The 23,975-nt window shown below is 30.2% G+C and overlaps 3 protein-coding genes and 1 long non-coding RNA gene across 7 annotated transcripts; 2 read left to right on the forward strand and 2 right to left on the reverse strand.

Annotated features, from left to right (window-relative positions):
- Positions 1-888: 888 nt before the first annotated feature.
- Positions 889-4,611, reverse strand: LOC121118980 (copine-8). The gene is made up of 6 exons (XM_040713588.2): positions 3,807-4,611; positions 2,896-3,613; positions 2,737-2,827; positions 2,398-2,673; positions 1,811-1,989; positions 889-1,742 (listed from the first exon to the last, which is right to left on the reverse strand). Exons 1-6 carry the CDS (start codon positions 3,872-3,874, stop codon positions 1,401-1,403), a joined length of 1,674 nt encoding a protein of 557 aa, XP_040569522.1. The 5' UTR covers positions 3,875-4,611; the 3' UTR covers positions 889-1,400.
- LOC121118981 (protein spartin) lies at positions 4,597-7,612 on the forward strand. Of its 4 annotated transcripts, none has more exons than XM_040713591.2 (6): positions 4,616-4,645; positions 5,550-5,597; positions 5,882-6,026; positions 6,087-6,351; positions 6,491-6,628; positions 6,687-7,612. In XM_040713591.2, the coding sequence occupies exons 3-6, from the start codon at positions 5,922-5,924 to the stop codon at positions 7,505-7,507; spliced, it is 1,329 nt and encodes a 442-aa protein (XP_040569525.1). In that variant the 5' UTR covers positions 4,616-4,645; positions 5,550-5,597; positions 5,882-5,921; the 3' UTR covers positions 7,508-7,612. The 4 variants fall into 4 exon arrangements, with proteins under 4 accessions (XP_071744658.1, XP_040569525.1, XP_040569524.1 ...); XM_040713590.2 differs by lacking the exon at positions 4,616-4,645 and adding an exon at positions 5,695-5,825 and having other exon boundaries at positions 5,553-5,597; XM_071888557.1 differs by lacking the exon at positions 5,550-5,597 and having other exon boundaries at positions 4,597-4,662.
- LOC121117539 (uncharacterized) lies at positions 7,547-11,332 on the reverse strand. Its single transcript, XM_071888556.1, has 6 exons — positions 10,891-11,332; positions 10,567-10,814; positions 9,298-9,873; positions 8,922-9,194; positions 8,624-8,850; positions 7,547-8,379 (listed from the first exon to the last, which is right to left on the reverse strand). The coding sequence occupies exons 1-6, from the start codon at positions 10,947-10,949 to the stop codon at positions 8,143-8,145; spliced, it is 1,620 nt and encodes a 539-aa protein (XP_071744657.1). The 5' UTR covers positions 10,950-11,332; the 3' UTR covers positions 7,547-8,142.
- Positions 11,333-17,719: 6,387 nt separating this feature from the next.
- LOC139905427 (uncharacterized) lies at positions 17,720-20,570 on the forward strand. Its single transcript, XR_011780148.1, has 3 exons — positions 17,720-19,607; positions 19,660-19,799; positions 19,868-20,570. It is a non-coding gene; the product is annotated as an uncharacterized lncRNA (long non-coding RNA).
- The last annotated feature ends 3,405 nt before the right edge of the window (positions 20,571-23,975 follow it).

Below are 23,975 nucleotides of genomic sequence, written 5' to 3' on the forward strand. Positions count from 1 at the left end.
GTTTATATTGAACATTTTATCCGTTAAAGTTAGGAGTAATCTTTTTGGCGAAGGATTTACAATATATATAACGTAAATCTTTAGTAAATAATTAAGAAAGAAAGAGAGGATCGAAGGGAGGATGATTACTTGATTAATATTATAGTGGACAGTATTGTATGCGTGCCATTTTCATTTTTTCACTGAATATTATGAATTAATTTTAAATTATTGTCGAAATACATTCGACTCTACCAGCTTTATGAATTAATTACATTGGTATGCAAACATTAATCAAAGAATAATATTTCATATTAATTATTATTTGAATGAAACTTATAACATAATGATCTTGTACAAACACGAACTGAAATAAATATTATATATTTGAAGGACAAATTCATTAGTTTAAATAATGAGTGACAAAATATTTAGAACATTTATGTTAGAAAACCCTTTAATATAAATCTACTTTTATTTTGAGTTGTATACATTAAATCTATCCAAGATTAAGTCAATCCATCATTTTTTGCTCAAAAATAATTTTCTGGTATTTCAAATATTATCCCAAAATGAAAGAGTTGCCTAAAATATCACGTGGTGCTAATATAAAGTTACAACTACGACAAATTTTAAAGTCTTATAATTGTACAAAGTTCATATGAGTTCACCCCATGGAATTTATCATCAAAAATGATGTTTTTCACCACATGTTACCGCCCACAATGTGATGATTTTGATAAAAATTAAATTGCCATATCAGAAATACTGTTGATCTCTATGTACATTAGCTTAAATTGACCAAAATACGAAGAAAATGCTGTCCTCCATTTAAAATTCAATGATGACTTTAATCTTTAATGTACTTGCACTGCATTGTGCATACAATTATAAAATAATCGTATAAAATTATTTTTCCAAAGGTTTATTATTTTATCTGGTAAATATATAAAAACTTTTTATACAATACTAATATTACATGAGGACTATAACGAGAAACATGAGGCAAAATGCTAAAATTGTTTATAAATAAATACAAATAAAATACTAAATGATTTTACATATTCAAAAAAAAAAAAATTATACAAGAGGCAAAGAAATGTTGCATCATAATAAATAGTAGACATTAACTAAGTCTACTGTATTAATGTCATATTTTATTTAAAGTGCAGCTATAAATTTGTAATGACATAAAATATTAATATAATTTCTCACAAGGAAGGAATGAGAAAAAATTGATGATCAATATATATATGTATACTTCAAAGGAATTAAGATAATTAAGTAATTACTTGAGAATTGAGGATACAATAATATATGAATATAAGTAACAAGAGAGATACATCAAAACTTGATGTTAACTAATAATGATTATCACAACTTATAATGATCATTTAGACATTCACATCATAATTAATGAATTATGCTATTTCTGTTGCCAGTTCTGGATCCGTTGGTAGTACTATTTGTTCATTGCGTGGTTTTGGAACTACATTATTTGAGCTCATAAAGCTTAAAAATTGCTGAGGGATTTCAGATAAAACTTCCTTCGCCAATTCCTGTCGTACTTGATAATGATTACCATGCGAGGTCCTCAAAAATTTATTAAGAGGAACAAATTGAACAATATCTCGAGAGGCAAACACTCTTCCGTCATTTAAACGCTCGTCATCACCATCCAATTCTTCCATGCTATCAAAATTTGCATCTCCAACTCCAATTATTATTATTGACAATGGTAAATTTGATGCATTAATGATCGCCTAATTTTGAAAAAAAAAATGTAAAATGACAAAAAGATAATTTTTATTAATAATAATTATTATTTTACCCTCTTCGTTTGCGGCATATCCGTTATGACACCATCAGTAATAATCAAGAGAATAAAATATTGAGATCCATCTCGGAAGTTTTTTGCATAAGCAGCAATATGTTCTATTGATGGAGCAAAATTTGTGGGGCCAAAAAGCTGAATTCGTCTAATACAAGATTTGTAGGAAGCAACAACACCTTTATCAAACATTTATAAAACTAATTAAGATTAAGAATTATATAACGTAATTACATGTGTTTATAATTATGGACTAGGATTTACAATAGTGAAAGGATGACAACTTCATAAGTCATAAATATAGGTACATAAAATGTGAAGAACAAAAATAGCTTATAGTCAAATCATAAAGCTTTTTATTTAACTATATAATTGATCATAACTAGAAATTCAAAGACATCAAACATTACTTCATCTACAAGAAATTATAATGCAGACTCCACTTCAACTTACTTTAATGCAATGATGATGAAGATAAAAAAATAAAACAAAAATTACTATAATTTTGTAGTACATAATATATGGTTTTTAACACATCGTATATTAATCAAATATCAATATCAATCTATTACAAAGCAAGTGCTCACCTTCAATTCCATGACAATAAGGGTTATTCCCATCTCCGTTTACAAAAAATAAATGCGATACTCGTCCATCTGGAGGAAGGCGAGCCCCAAATCCTAGAACTGGGAATAATTTATCAGAATCATATTCTTCAATGATTTCACCAACAGATCTAAGAGCTGTTTCGTAGGCATTTGGATAATTAGTTGGATCAACATAATGAAGTGACTCAATTTGTGATGGATCTCCATTTGAACCAGTGAAGTCGATAGAAAAAGTACATGCAAGCTCAGTTCCTCCTTTAAAAAAAAGTTGTATTCCGGTAATACTTTAACTGTAAGTAGAATTAAGATATTGTCTACCTCTTATGTAATCCAAGAACGAATGTACTTTTATCGTTTTGGAATTCATTAAGTGGATCACTCCTGAGTTTTTATACTTAATTTTTTTGACCTATATGGGGAAATAATAAATAATAGAAACTATGAATGATTTTCAGGAGTACACTATTAATGCTTTACTTTTTTAGGATGTATCAACTCAAATGTTTGTTCTCCAGAGATAGCTGGCTTCAATAATTGTCTGAGGGTAGTGTTGAATTGTCCAATTAGTGAATGCTTTCCATTCTTATTATGATCAAAGCACTTGACTAAGATATTCCTATCTTCATCAGCGTTACATAAAAGCCGTTTGCGAATTCTAAATTCTTTCCACGAAGGGTTCCTATTTCGACTTATATACTCAGTTCGATGAACAATATCAAAGGTACCATCTTCAGATGATCTATGAAACTCTAAAAAGGGGTCAGAACTTCCAAAAAAGTCTTTTTTGTCCAATTTTTCCCCAATTAAATTAAGCAATACTTCATCCTTACAAGACACTAATTCTTCTGATCGAAGCACAAGGGATCCACCGTTTACACCTGTATGATTTATTAAAGATACTTTATATCCTGTTGGAGATGAAACTATTGAAGCTAATGAAGCACTTCCTTCTCCAATGAAATCCTGGTCTTCTAGATTGGTACTGCCGCTGTCTTCATCATAAACTCTAAAGTTCAATATCTGCCTTTGCTCAAAGAAATACATTATTTCAACTTTTGTAGTGAAATTTGGATTGAGATCATTGTATATCGTCTCTGTTCTAGCAATATTAACCCATTCCCTTGACCCAAAAGGTTGAATATAAACTAAACACAATGGATCAGACTTTGAAAAAACATCCATATCTCGCAAATTTCTGGAATAGAAACAAAGATAATTAAGTATCATTGTCATCAATGAACTTGGCACTTTTTAAATAACAAGTTTTTTTAATGATAGAAATAAAGGAATGTACTTTGAACTTCAACTTAAAGAAAATTAAGTACGTACGTATGATTGTACTTTGCGTTAAATATATAAATATTTATTAATTATTTATTTGTTCATACCTTCCGCTTATAGTAATCTGTATCAACGTTCCCGTATCCTTCGAGGAAGTTCCTGGTTGAAAAGACATGTTGTTGATCTTGTAATTACACTATAACTTTTTTTTTAAATCGAAAAAATATGCAACAGTCGCTGCTTCTACATTATATTATTAGACTAAGTTTATTCGCTCATGTCTCTTTTTATATAATTTTTTGCGTTCTCTTATGACGTAATCTTCCAGTTTACAATGAGAGTGTGCACTTCGTGTTTCACATTAAGAAGACAAACTCTATCTGAAGACTAAAAACATTTAAAACTTATCAATCCAAAAATCTGCTAGGAATTATGCCATAAAATAACTTGCATTGCCTGCTGGACTTCATGTAAAAGTCCTGAAATTTAAATTTAAGCGATATTTTTTTAATAAAAACAAATTGAAAGTTCAATTAGCTCTTTATCCCACTATTTTTCTCTTGAATTGATATAAATAATAATTAACAATTATATTTTTATATCAATAAGAAACTTGTTATTAGTGTGGTTCAAAACATATTATTTGTATGGCCTTGTTATTGCGATAAAACCCGTCTTGAAGAAGATTAATGAGTAATTCTATTTCCTTTAATGCGTTTTGTACGAATGTTTTCGTTATATAAAAGAGCCCAAAGTAAGACCTCTATCATTTTTGACTAGAGGGGTAGAAATATTATTATTAACATGAGATATGTCAATTGTCAAGTACATATTGTCATAATTGTCTATTGACAAAGAGGCAACAGTACTTTAATGTATTTTATACTGAAATCAGCTGATATTCAGCTGAAACAATGCCAACTGAATGGAAAGCATGATTATCGAAGTAATATAGACCATATAGTACGTACTTTTTACGGTATAGATATTATATATTTTGTAAATAATGTACGCAGTAGGGAGCATGTTGAAATTATGACTGAAATGAGGACGCCCATTGCCGGTATTATACCATCAGTCATCAGTCGAAAACAAAACGTTAACTCTTTAATATTTGTTCTCAAGACAATTACTTAATTAATTTTACTAACTAATTTTTATCTTAGTTTTGAGTAATTATTCATAGTATTATTATATTATATTAAACGAGAGTAACCTTGTTTATATTACTCTTTAATATAATGCACGCAATGGTTATCGTTCTCAGATCCTTTAAATTATAAGACTATAACCCTAATTTGCCCTCCTCTCAGATTCACTAGATATTTTATGAAATTATATCCAAATGCGTATGTATTTCCTGTAAGCCTCCCTCCATTCCACTCCAATTTAAAATGCCTGTGTCTGGAATTTTCAAAATCGATGATAATCAGAATATTTTGTAACTAGGAAAATAGTTTTAATTAACCTTTTTTTAAATGACAACAATTTAGTGCTTATAATTGTTATGGTCTTAATTCTTGAATTATACTGGAAAAGTTGAAAAATACAAACAACTTATAAGTTTTAATCATGGCCCCCCCCCCCGGAAAAATACCCTTCCGTAATAATTATTCTGAAAAAACTAAATGTTGATCCCACTTCTAATATTTTTTTTAAATGTGTGTATTTCAAACCATTATCAAAAAAGGTTTTCTTACTCGAAATATTCATTTTCAAATCGTACTCTATGAATATACTATGTATAAATAAATATCCTGTCATTATACAGGAGGGGGGACATTTCTCACCCAAAATCTGCTCCTATTAATACGTATTTGACCTTGTATCAAAGGCTTTCTTGTTTTTAGGAATTGCGAAAAATAAATGAAAAGGATCTAGAAGAGTATGAAATAAAAGTAATATGGTTTTATTATAAGCACTTAAAACATAATTAAAATTTAATCTGTGACTGATCTGGTTTTGATTTGTTACTATACTAATTTGCGTTAATAGTTATAGATAATATGCTTTCATGATTATCTACAATAAAGCTAGTATTCTTAATTGTATGAAGAGAACGAAAACATAGTATAGAAACAAAGTGAAAGGCAGAATAAAAATAGAGCTTCAGTTAAGAGCACAAAGTATTGAATCAATAATCATAATCAATTAGTGATTTAATTTCAAAATTATATAAAAGTAATTGGATCCTGAGCTGACCACTGGGTCATTTGTTCCCTATGGCAGAAATTAAAACATTACATACACCTGAAAAAAGTGATGAGGGCTTATTCCAACTGGAAATGGCTGTGGCCATCGACCAGGCAAATTATCCTATTGATGAGGTAAGGCATTTATTTACGTATGGAGTATGTTACTCTACGACACTATCCTTAATTTTTTAGGTAATAAAAGGTTATTCCATCGCTCTTAGACAAATAAAGAGTCGCGGAGATTGGCCTGAGGCTGAATTACAAATCAAATTTAGACTCAAAGAATTGAAAAATGAAGCTATTCCAACACTTGTGAACGAGGATGTGATTTTACCTTCTAGTGCAAATATACTTTTTTCCATTGAAGGGCTACCTTTGAAATTGTTTTATGTACAATCCAATCAAAATCTCTTTCAAGATCATCAAGTTAACGGTTTATACATTTATAAATTTAATGGTGAGATAATATTTATTGTTTGAATTCTTTGAATAATTATTGCAAAACCCTAAAAACTATTTTCCAATTAATTATGCGTCATATTAAGTGCTGATAATAAACAGTATAATTGATATAAATTTACTTCACTTGATTTCAGATAGCTTAGATGATAATGACTCTCCCACATTTCTCCAGATTTCATCATGGATATACCCTCTCGCTCGAGGTAAAAGTTCCATTTTCAGATCTCCTGATGGAAATTACTTGTTCCCTGATCTGGTTAAAAGTAACTGGGGTACGAAAGTTTAAACATATAATTAATTTATGTTATAAGAATATACGTCATTTATTAGATAATGCTATTGGTCTCATATTTTCAAAAGCTTTGACAATTGATCAAAAATCAATGTTTGATAATATGCTGAATGAGCTTGTTAGACCACCTGGATCTATGGAGCAATATGAAACATTTTCCTCACAAATGTCTTTTGGACTTGTTAAAGGAGCTGAAGCTATTGGTGTTAGTATGGTAAACGGTGCAATAAATACTAGTGCAGCCCTTCATTCCTTGACAGACAACCTAAAAAATAAAATGTCTCCGCAAGAAGAACCCCTTAGAGTGAATCCATTTGTGAAAACTTCTCTACATGTTGCAAATTGGTGTACTGAAAAAGGTGTCATTTCCACTGGATTTTTGCTTTCGAAAGTTGGAACGGGTACATTGGTTCTTGGAAAGATGCTAGCTCCACTTGTTCAAACACAATCCGTGAAGGCATTGTCTTACTTACAGAATCAACCGGAAGAGAGGAGTAAAAAGCAATTTGATATTCTCTCAAATGTTGTTGATGGAACTGTCACAGCTGTATCTACTCTTTATACTGCAGTTGAAAATTCAGCAAAAGTTATAGCAAAAAATGCTGCTAATAGCACTGTCCAGGTTGTCACCCATAAATATGGAGTTGATGTTGGAGATGCGACTAACTCTGCATTATCAAGTGTCGGGAATGCATATTTAACTGCTTATAACGCTGGTGCCTTAACTGTAAAAGGTGTGGCTAAACGAACTGTCAAAGACACAAGCAAGCTCTCGTTGAATGTGTCCGAGGATTTAGTCGCCGGAAAAGTTGATCCATTGAAGGTGATGGATAAACCCAAACTCGACGAGGAATTATAAGAAATTAGAGATTGATCTCTTCGAAGAAATGACTCATCATACAAATATAAATTATATTTACTTTTAAACAATTATACTGACAAATATATTATAATATAATCTCAATGCCTGAGCTTTAATTTTAATAACTCCATAATATTTGCTTAAATAATATCATATTTACAGTTAGTAAATTAGGATTATTAATTAAGGAGAGCTTAAATTTGTTAACATTTATAACGAAGGTGTATATAAAGAATGAAATTATTTAATCAAAGAATTAACCTCTGATGGATATACATATAATTGATTAAGGAAGAAATGTCATAAGTCACATTATAAAACCATATATTTCAAATAGCATATAATCAAGTAATATTTTAACCGATGATAAAAAGAAAGAAGAAATGCTTGTGAAAGTCATGTTGTTCACAATCATTTAGTAAAAAAATCCTTACTTCCTTACAATAATAGAAATAAAATTTATAGTCGAAGGGATGTATAACATTAGAGTCCATCGGGAATTTCTATACTTTTTTTTCTCAATAAGTTCATTTTTTAGAATTATTTCATATGAAAAAATATCATCTCTGTTCATACGTGAAGCTCTAAAAAATAAGTTTAATTTTTAGCTTGTAATATTCTCCATTTTATTGTCAATTATATTGTCCAGGTCGATGAATTCCACTCAAAGAGGTTTTTCTCAATGACGTGGGTAAACGAGAACCACTACCACTACTAGGCTTTGGAATTCCACTGGATCTGGGAATCCCAGAAGGAGCTGGTATCCTGGATCCAGGTCGTGGTATTCCAGTCGATCGAATCACAGATAATGGTGGACCCATCAAGGGTCGCGGGGCAGCCACTGTTGAGACAGATCGATTGCGTAAATTCTGTAATTGATAAGAAAGAAATATTAAGTACAAACTTTATTAATATATGTCTATTACAAAAAGTTCATATTATATTCCAAATAATGATTAATAGCTTCGTTTCAAATATATTAACTGTAATTTACTTAAACTTCATACATCTATCTTATTATCATTTAGATTTTTGATATATATTTACTTATAAATCAATCAAATATTCTACAATTAATCAACGAGCCACTCTCTCATGAATATCAAAGCTTACAGAATCAGACGCTGATTGATGAGTTAAAACACCTCCTCGTGTTGTATGGGAACGCTGTTGATACATTCCTGCAAGGCTTCGTCGATGTGTTAAAGCATGCCCAGAATCTGGACCGTAATAAGCAGGCCGCCCACCCATTGAAGGAGGAACAGGCAATCCTCTAGTTCCTCCTCTTCCTCTATTTTGTCGGATTTTGTTCAAATTCGGCATAGAACGTCTGAGACGATCTATAGCAAAGTTTAAATTGTTTTAGTTAGTAAAAAACACATTTAAAGTAATTAATACTAAATTATTTCACCTTGTCCAGAAGCTGGTTGGGAATCCAAACTTTGACTGCTGTATGGAGAATCAGGCAAGGAGTCTTGGCTGGAATACTGTTGGTATCTAACATTATTTGTGTTACTAGGTGGACAATTCCCTACATTATCATTAACTAAGCTTCCGTCTTCTGAAGGGTCGTACACTGGATTACCTTCTTCAGTTAGAGGACTGTGTTCAGAACTAGGTGAAATTGTTGCAGATCTGATGTATGATTGTTGTTGACTTTGAACGATAGGCGACTCTTTTAAACCTACATGATAAAAATATAGATATAACATTATAAGTTTAACGGCACTTTTCTATGAAAAGTAGGAATGACATGTTGACTCTTAAAAAAAATTCAGGTTTCTTACTTTCTTCCTGAAGTTTAGCGATATGTTGAACATCTCCTACATCATTAAGCCTGTGAGAGACGGAACTGTCTGATGTAGTAGAAAGTGCATCATCTAATTCGCCATGACTAGATGACTCTTCCCTCGATAAACACATATTTCCATCAGCTGGAATAGAAGAGGAGCTTAAACGATCCTCTGACATTTTTCTATTGCTGTTAATGGAATCATTTCGTTTCAATTGGAAGGTAGTGTTAAGGTTATTGTTTTCATTGAGAACTGGGAGAGAATCGGAATTAGTAGCGTCATAGGTCAGATTGACAGGGTTAGATTCATCAGCACAATAAGTTCGATTAAGACCTTCGTCAGCTTTGGTAAATGCAGAATTGTTAGATTCAGAAGATGAGGCGGGGCCCTTGTCAAATGTATAATTCAAATCAAGTTTTTCAAACGTTAGATTTAACTTCTTGTCGAACAAAAGACAGTCCGTTTCATCCGTTGAGAATGACAATAACTTTTTTTCGACCTTTGCTCCAGCTTTACGAGTAAATGTACGAGAATCAAAAGCATGATGGGAACTCTTTTGAAAATCCGAACCTAAGCATAAATAATATTAATTTATCATTATTGTTGTACCTTATAAAACAAACATATAATATATTAATGTACAGGGACTCCTCTACTTATTTCGGTAAGCTTAAATACACATAAATTCACAATTTTATATTGAGGAGTAAAGATATCACCTTACTGCAAGGATTAAATCTTATGTTCTACTACACTAATAGATTTAAAAGGTCAAATAAAGAATGAAAGAAAACGTAAATATAGGAATTTACTTAAGCGTGCATTAACTGTTTCTGAGCTCTGAGATGCACTAAAATATACTCCAGTTTAATTCAAATTTAATGAAGAAGGATTGCAAGCAGTTGCCCTTCATAAATTTTTTTAGACATGAAATGTAAATCGCGAGTGCTCTAATAAAAACACGCAATTCCGAAGAAAAATACTGAAGAACCCTTTCTCTTAATAATAATAAAAAAAGGAATAAAATTCATTGAAAACAATGTCACACAGATTAAACAATGATATAATATAATAGATGTTACACAACGAGCAAAACTACACCAAAGACAGTCCTCAATATAGAAGCACTAACGGATAACGACTACGAAATGATAATTTTCGGAGCTAGCACACTATCAATTACAAACTATAAATCATTAAGTACATTCCAAACATGAATTGAGTTATGAATGACTTCTGAATAAAGACGTATTTTAAACTAACATTGAAAGTTAATTGGACTCGTATAAAGCTCCATTGGATTATTTCTCACAGGAGTACTGCACAATTGACGACGTGGTGATGTGTAGCCATTGGAGTAATAATTGGATCGATTATTAATTTCGTCAATTTTTTGTAAGAGAGTTTTCTTTCGAAGAGTGGAGGAGGGGCGTAGAGCAGGAGGTGGGGAGATGTCTTTTGTAAAGTTAAAATCCTCAGTGGAGGTGCTTGAGCATGGAGCAGAAACAAGCCTAGAAAAGTTCAACAAAGAATCATAAATAATAAATCATTTCAAATTAGGTGACTTAGTCATCATTTCGAATTTACCATGACTCCTCATTCCCAAACTCCAAGGAGTCTAACTCAATAATGGGGATGTCCTCCATTACACCAATACTACTAAAGCACTTGTAGAATGAAGATGAAGCACGATCACTCAATGCCACATCTTACAGACTTATTACATGAAGAAATCACATTAAGTAGTAGTAAATAACGAATCCAGAGCGAAATCACCATCAAAAGCTCCTTTTTCTTTTCTTTTTTTTAACTCCTTTCCCTCCTCCCGCTTTACATAGAGAGTTGAGAATGAGAGTATGTTAAACAGCAATCGCTCACTCCTCTTCCAAATCGTCTCCTCAGTGCTGTTGTTGTTGCTGCTGCTATTACTGCTGTCGTCTCTATTTTTCTTTCCTTCTTTCTTTCTTCCAGCAGCAGCAGAAGCAGCTCTAGTTTGCTCTTCAGCTCCAGCTCTAACTCTATTGACTATTATTATTGTTATTGCAAGCACATACTCGCCTTATTATTCCTTTTTTAACTTCTTCTCCCATAGGCCATAGGTAGGTTCTATTAAAGAATGGAATGCATGTGTGAAGGGAAAAAATATAAGTCGCTATTCACGAGATCCTAAATCTGGATAACATATTTTAAAAGATATATGAAATTGTCACTTGGAAGTAATGATTTCTATCCGAAACGAAAAATAGTATGCACCAAACAAATTATGGATTGTTTTGTACGTCCTTTTTTTTTCTACATATTATAATGTGTATTTTCTAAACATGATATTTCTATTGTAATTTGTAATGATGTTAGTAGCTATTTATGTATTCATCTCAGCATTTGTATCCGTCATAAGAGATTCATCATGGGTTTTCTCACCAACAAGTTATTATTATTATTACAAACATCAGATAATATAATGATTAGCTGCTAGGTTCGGTCTTACTAAAAAATCGGTTTAATTTAAAATTTGGTCTGGACCGATTCTAAAGATGAATTGTTGATGGACTCCTTGTGTTTTAATTTTGCACACATCGGCGCAATAGAAATTAAATGTATTGCATTGATAAATTCAATTTTTAAAACACATAAATCATTATAAGGGAGAAAATCTGTCAATAGATTGAGACACAAAAATCGGTACACATTTGGAAAACAATTAAATTTCACTCTATCTACTGTCTGAAATCGCGGTCTGGACCGAAATATTGCTTTAAAAAAGTCACTCAAAAGCGAACCGAAAAAAAAAAATCGGTCACAGACTGAGCCTCAACACTAATTATGATATTGATGGTCGTAGAAATAATTCATCGTTGTACACATATATAGAAAATATAGGTGAAAGTTATAGGAATAGCTTAATATGATTTTTTAGAGTTTTAATGAAAAAAAGGATTTTGTTAATTATATACATATATTATCCTCAAAAGAGGAGACAATATCATCACCATTCCTTTCATTTTGCAATTAATGAAAATAAATTGAAGCAAGATGATATTATTTTATGCTGGTTATACCTACCAAGAGTAGCATCATCCGTTATCAAGTAATTGTAACCATTGTACTATTTGTTATATGAATCTTGAGAAATAATATATTATTTTATATCAAAAAACAACTAAAGCATTATTTGTAGCAGATGCAATAAACATTGTAAATAACGGTTTGTATAAAAAATTTCTTAAGCTAATTCATATAATCTAATGGTTAAGCTTGACTAAAAAAAAAAAAAAAATATTATCAAATCTTGAAACCCTCACGCACAGGAGATAACTATACATGATCGGGAAATTACACATCTCCAATTCAGAAAAAAAAAAAACAATATTCGGGCAATCAATATATTAAATTTGGTTAATATTTGACCTTTCTAAAAAAAATCATCAAAAAAAAGGATTATTAAAAAAATATCAATACAAAAATTTGGATAAAATCTGTTGCCCAGCTCAAAAAAATCTCCCCTCTTTCTTCATGGAATTCTAGATACATCATGGAAGTCTATCGCTGTCCTTTTTCCGTCACATCATAGATCCTTATTATATATACTTAAACTTCGTATTCATAATTTGTATTTAGATACATTTTTTGGTGTTAACTCTTTGGAAATAAACACATTTAGCGATCTCCGTGGTTTGTAATGAGTTTTTGTTTAAAATTTTTAAAATTAAAAATTAAAATTTTTGCCAAAAATAATTGTTAAGATTAAAATTAAAAATTAAAATTTTTGCCAAAAATAATTGTTAAGATTAAAATTAGAAATAAAATAATGTGAGGAAGACGAATTTTAGGTGAAATTTGTAGTTTGACAAATTATAAATTTTAAAAACAAAATATTCAGTCCTTATTTTACTCTTATTTATTACTATGCATAGTACCCCGTTATTGCCCGGAGTTTAAGGCGTTGACAAACAGACAAACTTTATATATAAGTGATAACTCCGCAACAAATTCATAGGGAGTGTTACTCTCCGTTTTTCATCAACACACTCACACGTAGTATCATAATACTTGGATGTTCACTCCTCCTTATATTTAAAAAATAAAATAACAGTTTGGGACCAAAAAAATGATTTAATGTACGCTGGAGTACTTTAGCTCGTTGCTAAATCTCGTCCCAAGTTACATCCGTTTTTTTTTTTTATAAAGTACTTGTCATATTTTTTTTAATATAACTTTACTTAAACGCTAGCAAAATTTAATCCCTTTTTAAATACTGTTTTTAAGTTATTCTATACAAATATTCTCTTTTTTTTCTTTTTAATATGCTCAATTGTATTGTTATTTCTTAGATCAAATATCCCCACTCAATTCATTTGTGTTCTCTCCTCAAGAATGAAAAAATAATATAATAAGATTTAAAGAAAAAAAATATGATGCGGTGACTGATGAGTACATTAGTGTCTAGAACGCTTACTAACAAAAACAAAGAAAAAAGTTCTCCCTGTATACACGCTCGATGGTACATACAAAATGTCTACAAGAATTAATTCATTTTTTTGTATACAGCGTTTACATTTTATTCAAATCTTAACATATAATGTAACTTCATATTAATTATGAAATACATAAGAAAGTAATAACTAAACAAAGAGAAACAGCCTCCTCATTGTATACATATGCATAAACCTGCAATATTTATTAATACGGCTACATCTTTATATCTTAGATAATATATATATGGGATATACTTCAGGCTTACAGTGCATCCTTTATACACCCTCGATGCTAAATGCACACATCTGTAATATTTATTAATACAGCTCCATTGTTATTTCTTAGATCAAAATACCTTTATGGCATACACCAGGGAGTACTATATACAGTACACCCTGTATACACACTCGATGTTGCTTGCAAAACGAGTGTTAGATCTAAATTTACTATATTGTTATGTCCTATGCCATGTCATAGGCCGTATCTGTCCCATTTTCGGGTAAATATTTTTTCCCCCTACACAAAGATATTTTCTTCTGGGAACAATAAAAAAACTGACTTTGGCAAAGTTTGAGGCCTCTCTGGCCATTTATGGCATGGAACAGATAATTTTTGTTTGAAAAAAATTATATTTTTGGAACAAAATTGGTAATATTAATCATTTCAAGAGGGTATATTTGTAAGATGTGCTCAATTATTTGGTGTTTCCCTGTTTTATCAAACATAACACAAGGTAACGTACCTCTTTTTTGTTCAACAACTATCAGTCACTCAAACTAGGATTATATGTTTCATATCCAATTATAAAAAAATTTGCACACTACTTTTAACTGATAATCCGAATATTAAAAAATATATAAATTACAATTTTTTTACTCATAGCCTCATACTTGGAACGGTAGTACAGGTCTACAAATGGCACATACAATTTTCTTGTCCTGATAGGCCTCAAATTTTGCAAAAGGCAGTTTTTTTATTGTTCCTCTAGAAAAGGTCTTTGTGAAGAGCTTCAAAAATAATCCCCCAAATACAAGACAGTCTAATGCCTACGTATACGCACCATTGGTAAGAAATTTTACACGGCTAAATTCAAATTGATAAATCTATGATTAAAAATTAGTATATAAAAAGTCCTACCCGGAGACTTTTTTATAAATTTATGAAACAGACCGAGAATAAAATAGTACAGTTGAAAATCGACATAAATAGTAAATAAAATAAGAAAAAAATACATAATATTGTTTTCTCTATTTTGAAAATCAAAATATGGTTACTCTAATAGCCATACTCATTTTAAAATTATAGTATTGCCAAACTATGATAAAATAAACTATTTTCATTTACTGAGGTCAAAAACATATATATTCGGAATCAAAATGATGAGAAATCCAATATGTACCTACATAATACAATGTCCTACATTCATTTAAAATTAAGTGTTGAGCAATCGTCAGGTAAACTTTCAGAACCATAGTAAATAGTTATGCACTTATTATAATAATTACTTTGCTCTTAACGAAATAATTATTTACAGAGTCATTATTAGGATTTTTTTAGGGGGGAGAGGGTTACTTTTTGAAAAAGCTTTGACTAAAAAGGTTTTTAAAGGGATGACAAATGTTCAAAATCGTAACCGGTATTTTTGTCGCTAACATTTTCGCCCCCTACATTTTTGCTGCTAGTAATTTTTTCTCGAGGAAATTTTGTCGCATGAAATCTTCGCCGCCCTTTTAAGTTTTTTCTTTGATCGGTTTGAACTTTACTGTTGCATCTTGATCAGATTAATTGCTGGGAGAAGAAAAAAAAAGTAATAATGATAAGAAGTAATCTCATCTATAATTTTGTGCTGTATATATATATATATATTATAACTTATTAGGATGATGATTAAGGAATCACGGATCTGAGATGCTGAGACTATTTGAAAAGGACTCATTGACTTTTGGCACGTTAATGAATCATAGTCGTGGATTTAGTTGAGGCTTGAAGAAATTGAAAAAACTCCATCGATAGAAAGGAAGGAATATTTATTGATGAATCATAGCTCTTGTCCGAAGATGGTGGGTAGACTCTTATTTATCTACCCTATCTACTTTTACTATCAACGAGATTAAATAGCTAAAGAAGGTGCACATATTTTCTTGGATTAGTCTCACTTGGCGTTAATGTTATCCAAGGAGCACTATATATAAGAAGTTCAATCCTCGGAGTATTCTTTTTAATGACCAATTGCTCACAGCAATTAATCTGAAAATGTGAACGACAAAATTACCTAGAAAACAAAATCATGTCTAGCTTAATATTAAGGAAGTCATGACCAATATATCATCAAAATTGTACGCCTTTTTTTCGTACTGTTTATGTTATAAACATAAAAAACTTTCTAACCTACACTAAAATCTGTGTTCTAATAAAATACAATATTTCAATAAAACAACACAACTTTCTTAAACATGAAGAGAATTGTATGAAATTTTCAGGAATTACAGATGATGCTTTTAAATACCTACTACTGAATTATATAATATGAAATTCGAGTATATGAATCCACACTCTCCAGACAATAAATGATAATTATAGGGGGGGAAATGAGAACACGTTGTTATCTTTATTGTATCACGCAGCCTTTCCTCCAAAAAGAAACAGAAAAAAGGCCCGAAACCATCTGGTAGTTTGCCAAATAAGTTAATCCCACCAATCACTATTTATATCTTGTATACTCGCAGACTATCACTATCATATTATGTCTTCACCATTTTTAAAATAAATTACATATTATTAAAATCTACATAGCATTTTATTCGATACTGTATTATAATATTGCTTAGGAATATTTTATTAAAAGAGTAGTCAAGAGTAGTTATTATATTATTTCTATGAAGAAATAGCCAAAATTTCTTCATATAAATAATAAAATGGCAATATATATATATTCGACGAGGGATCAACAAGAAATTATATTCCTGTTCTTTTGGAAACGGAGCACAAATATAGACTTATTACTCGTTATATTTCTGAAAAAGAATAAATTATGAAATAGCCAGACTTATCAAGGGAGAAGAAGGAATTTACAGCTGACAACAAAATTCATAGAGTATTTTTGTGTTAGCGAGATAACGCCGTGAGAAAGGTTAAAAATTAAGAACTTTCATATTGCGAAGTAATAAAGATTGAAGGTGCCAATGTCTGGTGAAAGTTAGGTACTTAGCATAAATAGATTGATTGGAAACTTTAGAAGATACTAGATAAATAAATTTATTAACGTCCATTATACCTTTTATTTGATCCATTATACCAAGGTTAATTGAAATACATATTTCTATTAACATTGCATTATACATTATCGGTGATTTTGAAGACTATCTTGAGATGACTCATTTTACAGCAAATAATGCAGTTATACGAAACAATGTATACATTATTTTTTTAGACCAGGTGAAAGATTAAAAATTTATCTACATTAAACATCAGTAAAGGGAAATTAATTTTCTGCACTTAACTAATGAAAATTCAGCATTTCTATGGGGATCCCCAAAACACTTTTAAATCCCTCCAAAATCATATAATAGGCAGCGGATATTAACATATGTAGGTCTTAATTCAGGAATACCATAGCCTATAAGTCTTGCTCCTAATTTCTCCTTGCGGTCTTACAAAAAACTAACCATATCCATAACCAACTATACAACCTCCATGAATTCAGTTTTATCCGAATTATCAAAGTAAATTCTGCGAAGGGAATACGAAATTACGTACGATATAAGGGACAATAACAAAAAATTATATAGTGATGTTATCTTTGTTATCATAAAAAGCTGCGTAAGAAAAGGGTAACTCCACGAACATGTATATCCTAAAAGTAACAGACCCGTTTCGCTTCTTTGTTTTAACGCATTAGAAGAAAAGGATTAGAGACAGAAAAAAATCAGTAGACAGCTACAGTCCCATTTTCATGTTATGTTCTTGTGAAATTATATTTTACTGATAGAATTATGTATATTTTTGGACCATGGAATCTCGTATATTGTTGTTCTTAGACTAAAATGCTGGAGAAGATTACTCGTACGAAGAGTGGAAAGCTTAGTCGATTCCTCTATATTAATTTCACCTTGAAATGAGGATGGGATTCTTCTTCAGAGTCCTCATACAAAGAAATGATTCAATAAGTCAAATTTAACTTCCAAATCCCAGGCATGAAACACAATTCATTTCTTCTAGTACTCCGATACAAATAACTTTATACGTTGTTATGGTATATTTTAAAATATGTTAATTTCATATCATATAATTTAAATTATTAACAATATCTATAAAAAAAAACACTACATAAATTAATTTTTATATAAATTGGGTTATTGGGAGATTAGACAATTAGTTTCTATTTAATATTGGACAGCTTTTGCGTCAATACACCATCTATGGTTTATTGTACATCTTTTTGGTTTTTTTAACCCTTTTTCGGCTAAAAAAAGTAGATTCTTTTTGTTCCATGAAAAATGAAAAAAGCTCCTCAATAAAATAAGGGGTTTCAAACTGAGGAGATACGAAAATATTTTAGTCTTAAGGGAGGGGGGGGGGCGGTCAAACTACTAAAATCTAACTAGGCACTACAAGAAAGTTAAATTATTTGCAAAATTTTGATACTCGGACAAAATTATAAGTAAATGTGAATCATTGGTCATTCTAGACCATCAAAACCTATAAAAAAAATTATTTATACCACTTCAGTTATAAAAATCACGTATAAACAAACTGCAAAAGAAATATATTCCCCTAAAGCATTTCATTCAACCGATATAACTTTTGATGATTATTTTACTCATTATATGACCAATATAATTACTGAATAGAGATAAATCATAATGGATCTTGACCCACGGTCACGCATAGAACAAAATTTGCCTCTGTATGATTAAAATGATTTATTTGATGAAAGATTTCAAAAGTTATATTTTTACTTATAGCACGGTGTTACCTCTCTAACCCAAAAAACTAACGGTATTTTGTTGTCAGCCATTGATTTTTCTTTGCTTCTATGATCCCTCATCAGTGTTCTGAAGATTGATTGGCTAGATTTGAATTAACTCTTGTTCACAGCTTACTGAGAATCAATCATGCACTACAATGAGTGCATAAATTGTACTGCAAGGGTGATAATTTTGGTAAAATAGAAAAGCGTGCGAGAGGAAGAGAAGAAATACTTATGGCATCATTGATTAAATAATATATATCTTCTTTTATCAATCAAGAACGTTATCATTTCCTCCTTTATTATTCAATATTAATATAATATTAGAAAATGATGGTCGATAGAGAACTGAATATAATCCCTAAAATAACGTCTCCTTCTGTCTGGATTTCTGAAAATGGAGGCCCAGGAATTTGGAAAATACTTCCCAGATGAGAAACAGATGGTTTGTCGGATTTGTCGATATAAATGTGCCTTTAGTCCCCTGTCAAGAATTACACGCCACTCATTATCCTCATCTCATATCAAGAGCATGGATATTCATCTAAAAAATCAAGTTAATGATGAATACATCTAATCAGACTTTAACTCTGATCTCACAAAGAAGTTTATTGCATGTAATATAACCTTATCCATTACTAATCATCTACGTTCAAAAAAATTATGGATAAATACACGGGTAAACCTATCCCTTCCCGAGGAAACATCGTTAAATTAATGGGGGATGTTGGTACTGATGTCATATATAGAAATACATATAAAAATGTTATGAGTCATCCATACCAAATTACGATCAAGTTATCAGTAAAAAGTATATACTAATATCGAAATGGAACTCTGAATTTTGTACTATCTCACAGTAAGCATTCAATTTTTTTAAAATCTAACCATAAAATATGATTCTATTTTAGCTAAACCTATCAAGAATTATAATACAAAACTCATTAAATGGCAAGAGCAACTGCTTAAATGGTCACAACAACGGGGGTAGTAGCTTTGGATGGTTCGCAAATAGTTTGTCTGAGACTAGTTTCTTCGCTTAAAGACTTGGGTATGATCATTAGGTTTTCCAATATTACATAGTCAATAAATATCACTTTTTTATCAATTGACGCTTAGCTATGGTTGATAGGCTCAAGAAATGGTGTTCAGAAAACTCATAAAAGGCAAAAACAACTGCTTAAATGGTCACAGCAACGGGGGTAGTTACATTGGGTGTAGCATTATAATTAGCAATTGTGTATATCCTTCATGATAATAGTATGTTGTTATATAAGCATAAATAACGGGAAAAAATCTTTTTTGATGCTCTTAATAAGGAGTAATATCGCCGGACATTACTACATAGTTAGCTTTTGCTCTAAATCTTTAAGATGGATTTATTTCGAACATTTTTTTTTATTAGTACATTTATTGTCTAATTTTATGATTTTGACATTTACTTTATTATTAATAATTAGTTAGATCTCATCGGTAGAGATATATCTATCCTGTGCAAAATTGTATATAGCAACTTCCACATGAAGAAGAGGGGTGAATATATTTTTGATTAAACTCCACGTCTCGCTTGTGTTTTGCAACCTAATGTTATGACATATTTAACTGGATTCCGATGTCAGAACAAGAAAATATTATTTGGATCAATCTATAATTTCAATATTCTGTATATATAATTTATTGTTATTAGTTATATGATTCCAATTGTTTCATTTTGTATATTTAACATAAATGTATGATCGTATATTTTTTATTAAGTAGATTATATTTAATTAAAGCCTTCTTTTTTAGACTTGGAACTTCAAATATATTTCGAAATACTCTACTTTGTTGCTTCATTAGCTATTATTCTGAGAATAAGGTTCATTATGAATTACAATTTCATGGAGTGTGACGTTATAAAATCTACTGTGACGGATAAAATACGTCTAAGTCATTTATACGTAGTATATCTTCATTAAACATTTTGCTAATAAATACTTTCGTTATGCCCTCAAAAAAAAAAACATAATAAAGAGGCAGATGATAATCACATTAGTATTTTAAACAATGATACCATATATATTCCCCTCCCGCCTTCTCCTTGCACGCGTTTTTCTCTACAATATTATCAACTTTATTTATACAATAATAATTAGGATGAATTGGCTGTCGACCGGCTGATTTTGGACCTTTTTTTCTCTTTATTTTTGCAGCAAAGTTTTCCCTGCTCGCATGGTCCGTGTACATAAATATCTTGATAGTCACTTTAATAAATACTACTAACAACATAAAAAAAATAATAGTAATAATAATTATCACTTTAGAATTAGTTTCCTAGCAAATCATATCGGACCAAAGGGTCCAAGCCTAAAGTCACTCAGGATGCGTCTGATTTATGTGTAGATAGTATTTAAACATATATTTAAGAGATTTCCCAATGTGTAACACTTCCCATGTGAGCGGACTTTTTTTTGCCGAAGGTCTACTGGCCGAAAAAGGATATTAAATTTATAAATATATACAATTGCATATTTTAATTCCATTTAAAATGAAAGTATGATAAATAGGTTTCGTTGATATTTTATATAGGTAAATTAATGAGTGTTCTTTTGTATCTTTTGTTTTTGCCAAAGGAATATTTGCCGAAGGTCTATTGGCCGAAAAATGATATTAAATTTATAAATATATACGATTGCATATTTTAATTCCATTTAAAATGAAAGTATGATAAATAGGTTTTTTTGACATTTTTATTATTTCAAATAGGTAAATTAATGAGTGTTCTTTTGCAGAATAATATCTGTTATTCATTAAATAAGCACAACACAGATATAGCAGCATAACCTAAGATTAGGCACGAGCATTGATTTCCTCTTCGTTATGACCTAGGATATATCAGTAGAAGAATTGGTTGAATTTGGTGTGGCAAATCACTGAGGGGATTTGAGGAGGCAAACAAAGGTCGGATCGTACGAGAGTACGATGAAATGAGAGATGTAAGGGAGGAAAAATGTACATGTCAGTACATTTGGAACAACCTAGAATTGAAATCCAGAGAGTTGTGAACGATTTTCTTCGTCTCTTCATTAATTTTCTTTCTTATTTGAAGAGTAGGAAGCAGGCTGCACTACCTAGGCACTCAAGGGGCTTGAATCACCGGAGTTATATATCTAAAACGGGAAATTCATACCTCCTATGGATCTCAAGACAAGTTATGAGACCTTAACAAATTACCTATCAACTCCTTTAACGAATATTTGAATATATATTATTATATATTTATACTATAATAATACTATTATTATTATATTATATATATATATATATATTTTATTATATAATATTAATATCAAAATAATACAACTTTATATATTCATTCATTCCAATTCAGAATGATAATCTGCCTCCCACTTTATCAATGTTATCATGTGATATTATACCTAAATATATAGAAAATAGTTTTTTGAATATTATCAAGATTTAAGGGAATTATTTATAAAAAGTTTCGTAGGCTTAAAATTAGGACAATTTAAAATACAATAGCATTAAGAGAAATATAAGGTGCCTAATATGATGGAGGGGCTGGAACATTCCTCAACCATACGTACCATAATTAACTATATTAGAAGATTAAATGAATTGTCAAATAAAAAAAAATTAGAGCGGTTTCAGTAGTGTTTAAATATATATATGTACATTTATTAAAACAAATCAATAAATTAATGAAATTGAACATTGACAAAGGAATATATATTAATATTATTTATACACATTTATAAAGTGGGAGTCGAATTTTCATTCTGAATTGGAATGAATGAATATATAAAGTTTTATTAAACATATTTTATGATAAATATCACTAAAGTTTACTATTACAAATAAAGCTACATATTCAAATGGCATTGTATTCAATTAATTTATATTCAGTAATACGTCGCTTTTTTAATACAATTGTTGGTAATAATATGAAAATAGGCGGTGAAATGTCCCTAAAATTAAAAGTCTTAAATGCTTCAGGGGAAAAGTACTCTAAATTGTTAAATCCCTAACCAAATTTGAATCGACATACTGTGCCAATCATCTCAAAGTTCGTAATGTCATATAAAAAAAATATGTTTGCTTAAAGACCAAAGATGAAGAAAGATTAGCTTGGGGATCCACGTGTTGAAATTGATTTTGAGTAATAAAGAGGAAGATTTCGAAACTAGGATGGAATTGCATCTTTTTTCAATATTTTTGGACTATTTTAGGATCTTTAAAACAAAATTTTTTATTATCCTCATATTCAAGTTTATAATCAGAGTAATGAAGTTCAGATAAAATGAAGTTCAAGAAGGCCAGAATATTTTGAAGGTTCCAAATTTTGGCTAGGTACGGCTTGAATCAATTAATATAATTTATATAAAATATATTATTCTGCAAAAGGACACTCATTAATTTACCTATATGACATAATAAGTGTATCAACAATATATATTTATCATACTATCATTTTTAAATGGAATTAAAATATGCAATCGTATATATTTATAAATTTAATATCATTTTTCGGCTAATCGTCCCAAATAATAGACCTTCGGCGAAATGTCCGTTCGGCAAATTTTCCTTCGAAAAATGTACATTCGGAAAATTCTCTTTCGGCAAAAATGTTTTCGGTTAATTGTCCTACAACCCTTCCCATTGCCAATTGCAAAAAAATATGAACCTGAATTACCCATTAATGTTATAAGTATAACCATAGAATTTTATAGAAAATAAAAATACTTTTGTTTTCCCAGAAGTTGTAACATGTCAAGTATTATATAATTAGCATACAAAATTTAAATTAATTTTTAAAAATTTCCCGTTAAGCATAATTCACTTTTGATTCACAGTTTCAACTAGGAGTTGCTGAACATAAATTTCCTGTTATATGCACATAATTAATCAATCCTTAATTATTCACTATCCATTGAATAGTGAATGTACTCATTGGGTAATCTTTATTACGATTACTAATCGTTAAGAAAGATGAAGTAATTTGGCTTTATTCCCTTTTCAAGGGAAAGGTTGAGAGAGCTACCACGTCCGGCCTTAAAAACTGAAGCTGTTGTGGAGGATGCAGTGTACATTTGGATTGGTTAAAATATATGTATATGATCAAAAGGTCCAGTAGTGATACTCTTTTATATTTATCCGGATGTATTTATATTTTTTGAACAATAAAAAAAATATGTAAATAAAATTATACAGTGTAGTAGTATTTTCA

The sequence above is a fragment of the Lepeophtheirus salmonis genome, chromosome 5 (genome assembly GCF_016086655.4).
Source record: "Lepeophtheirus salmonis chromosome 5, UVic_Lsal_1.4, whole genome shotgun sequence".
NCBI classification, from domain to species: domain Eukaryota; kingdom Metazoa; phylum Arthropoda; class Copepoda; order Siphonostomatoida; family Caligidae; genus Lepeophtheirus; species Lepeophtheirus salmonis.

Coding starts and splice junctions, on each gene's coding strand:
- LOC121118980 (XM_040713588.2), bottom strand. CDS start 3,874: ATGTCTTTTCAACCAGGAACTTCCTCGAAGGATACGGGAACGTTGATA. Junction 3,614..3,806: donor CAGATTACTATAAGCGGAAG/GTATGAACAAAT, acceptor TTTCTATTCCAG/AAATTTGCGAGATATGGATG. Junction 2,674..2,736: donor GTTCTTGGATTACATAAGAG/GTAGACAATATC, acceptor TTTTTTTTAAAG/GAGGAACTGAGCTTGCATGT.
- LOC121118981 (XM_071888557.1), top strand. CDS start 5,922: ATGGCAGAAATTAAAACATTACATACACCTGAAAAAAGTGATGAGGGC. Junction 6,027..6,086: donor CAAATTATCCTATTGATGAG/GTAAGGCATTTA, acceptor TTAATTTTTTAG/GTAATAAAAGGTTATTCCAT. Junction 6,629..6,686: donor TCTGGTTAAAAGTAACTGGG/GTACGAAAGTTT, acceptor GTCATTTATTAG/ATAATGCTATTGGTCTCATA.
- LOC121117539 (XM_071888556.1), bottom strand. CDS start 10,949: ATGGAGGACATCCCCATTATTGAGTTAGACTCCTTGGAGTTTGGGAAT. Junction 10,815..10,890: donor TTTGGGAATGAGGAGTCATG/GTAAATTCGAAA, acceptor GAACTTTTCTAG/GCTTGTTTCTGCTCCATGCT. Junction 9,874..10,566: donor GAGTCCAATTAACTTTCAAT/GTTAGTTTAAAA, acceptor ATTTATGCTTAG/GTTCGGATTTTCAAAAGAGT.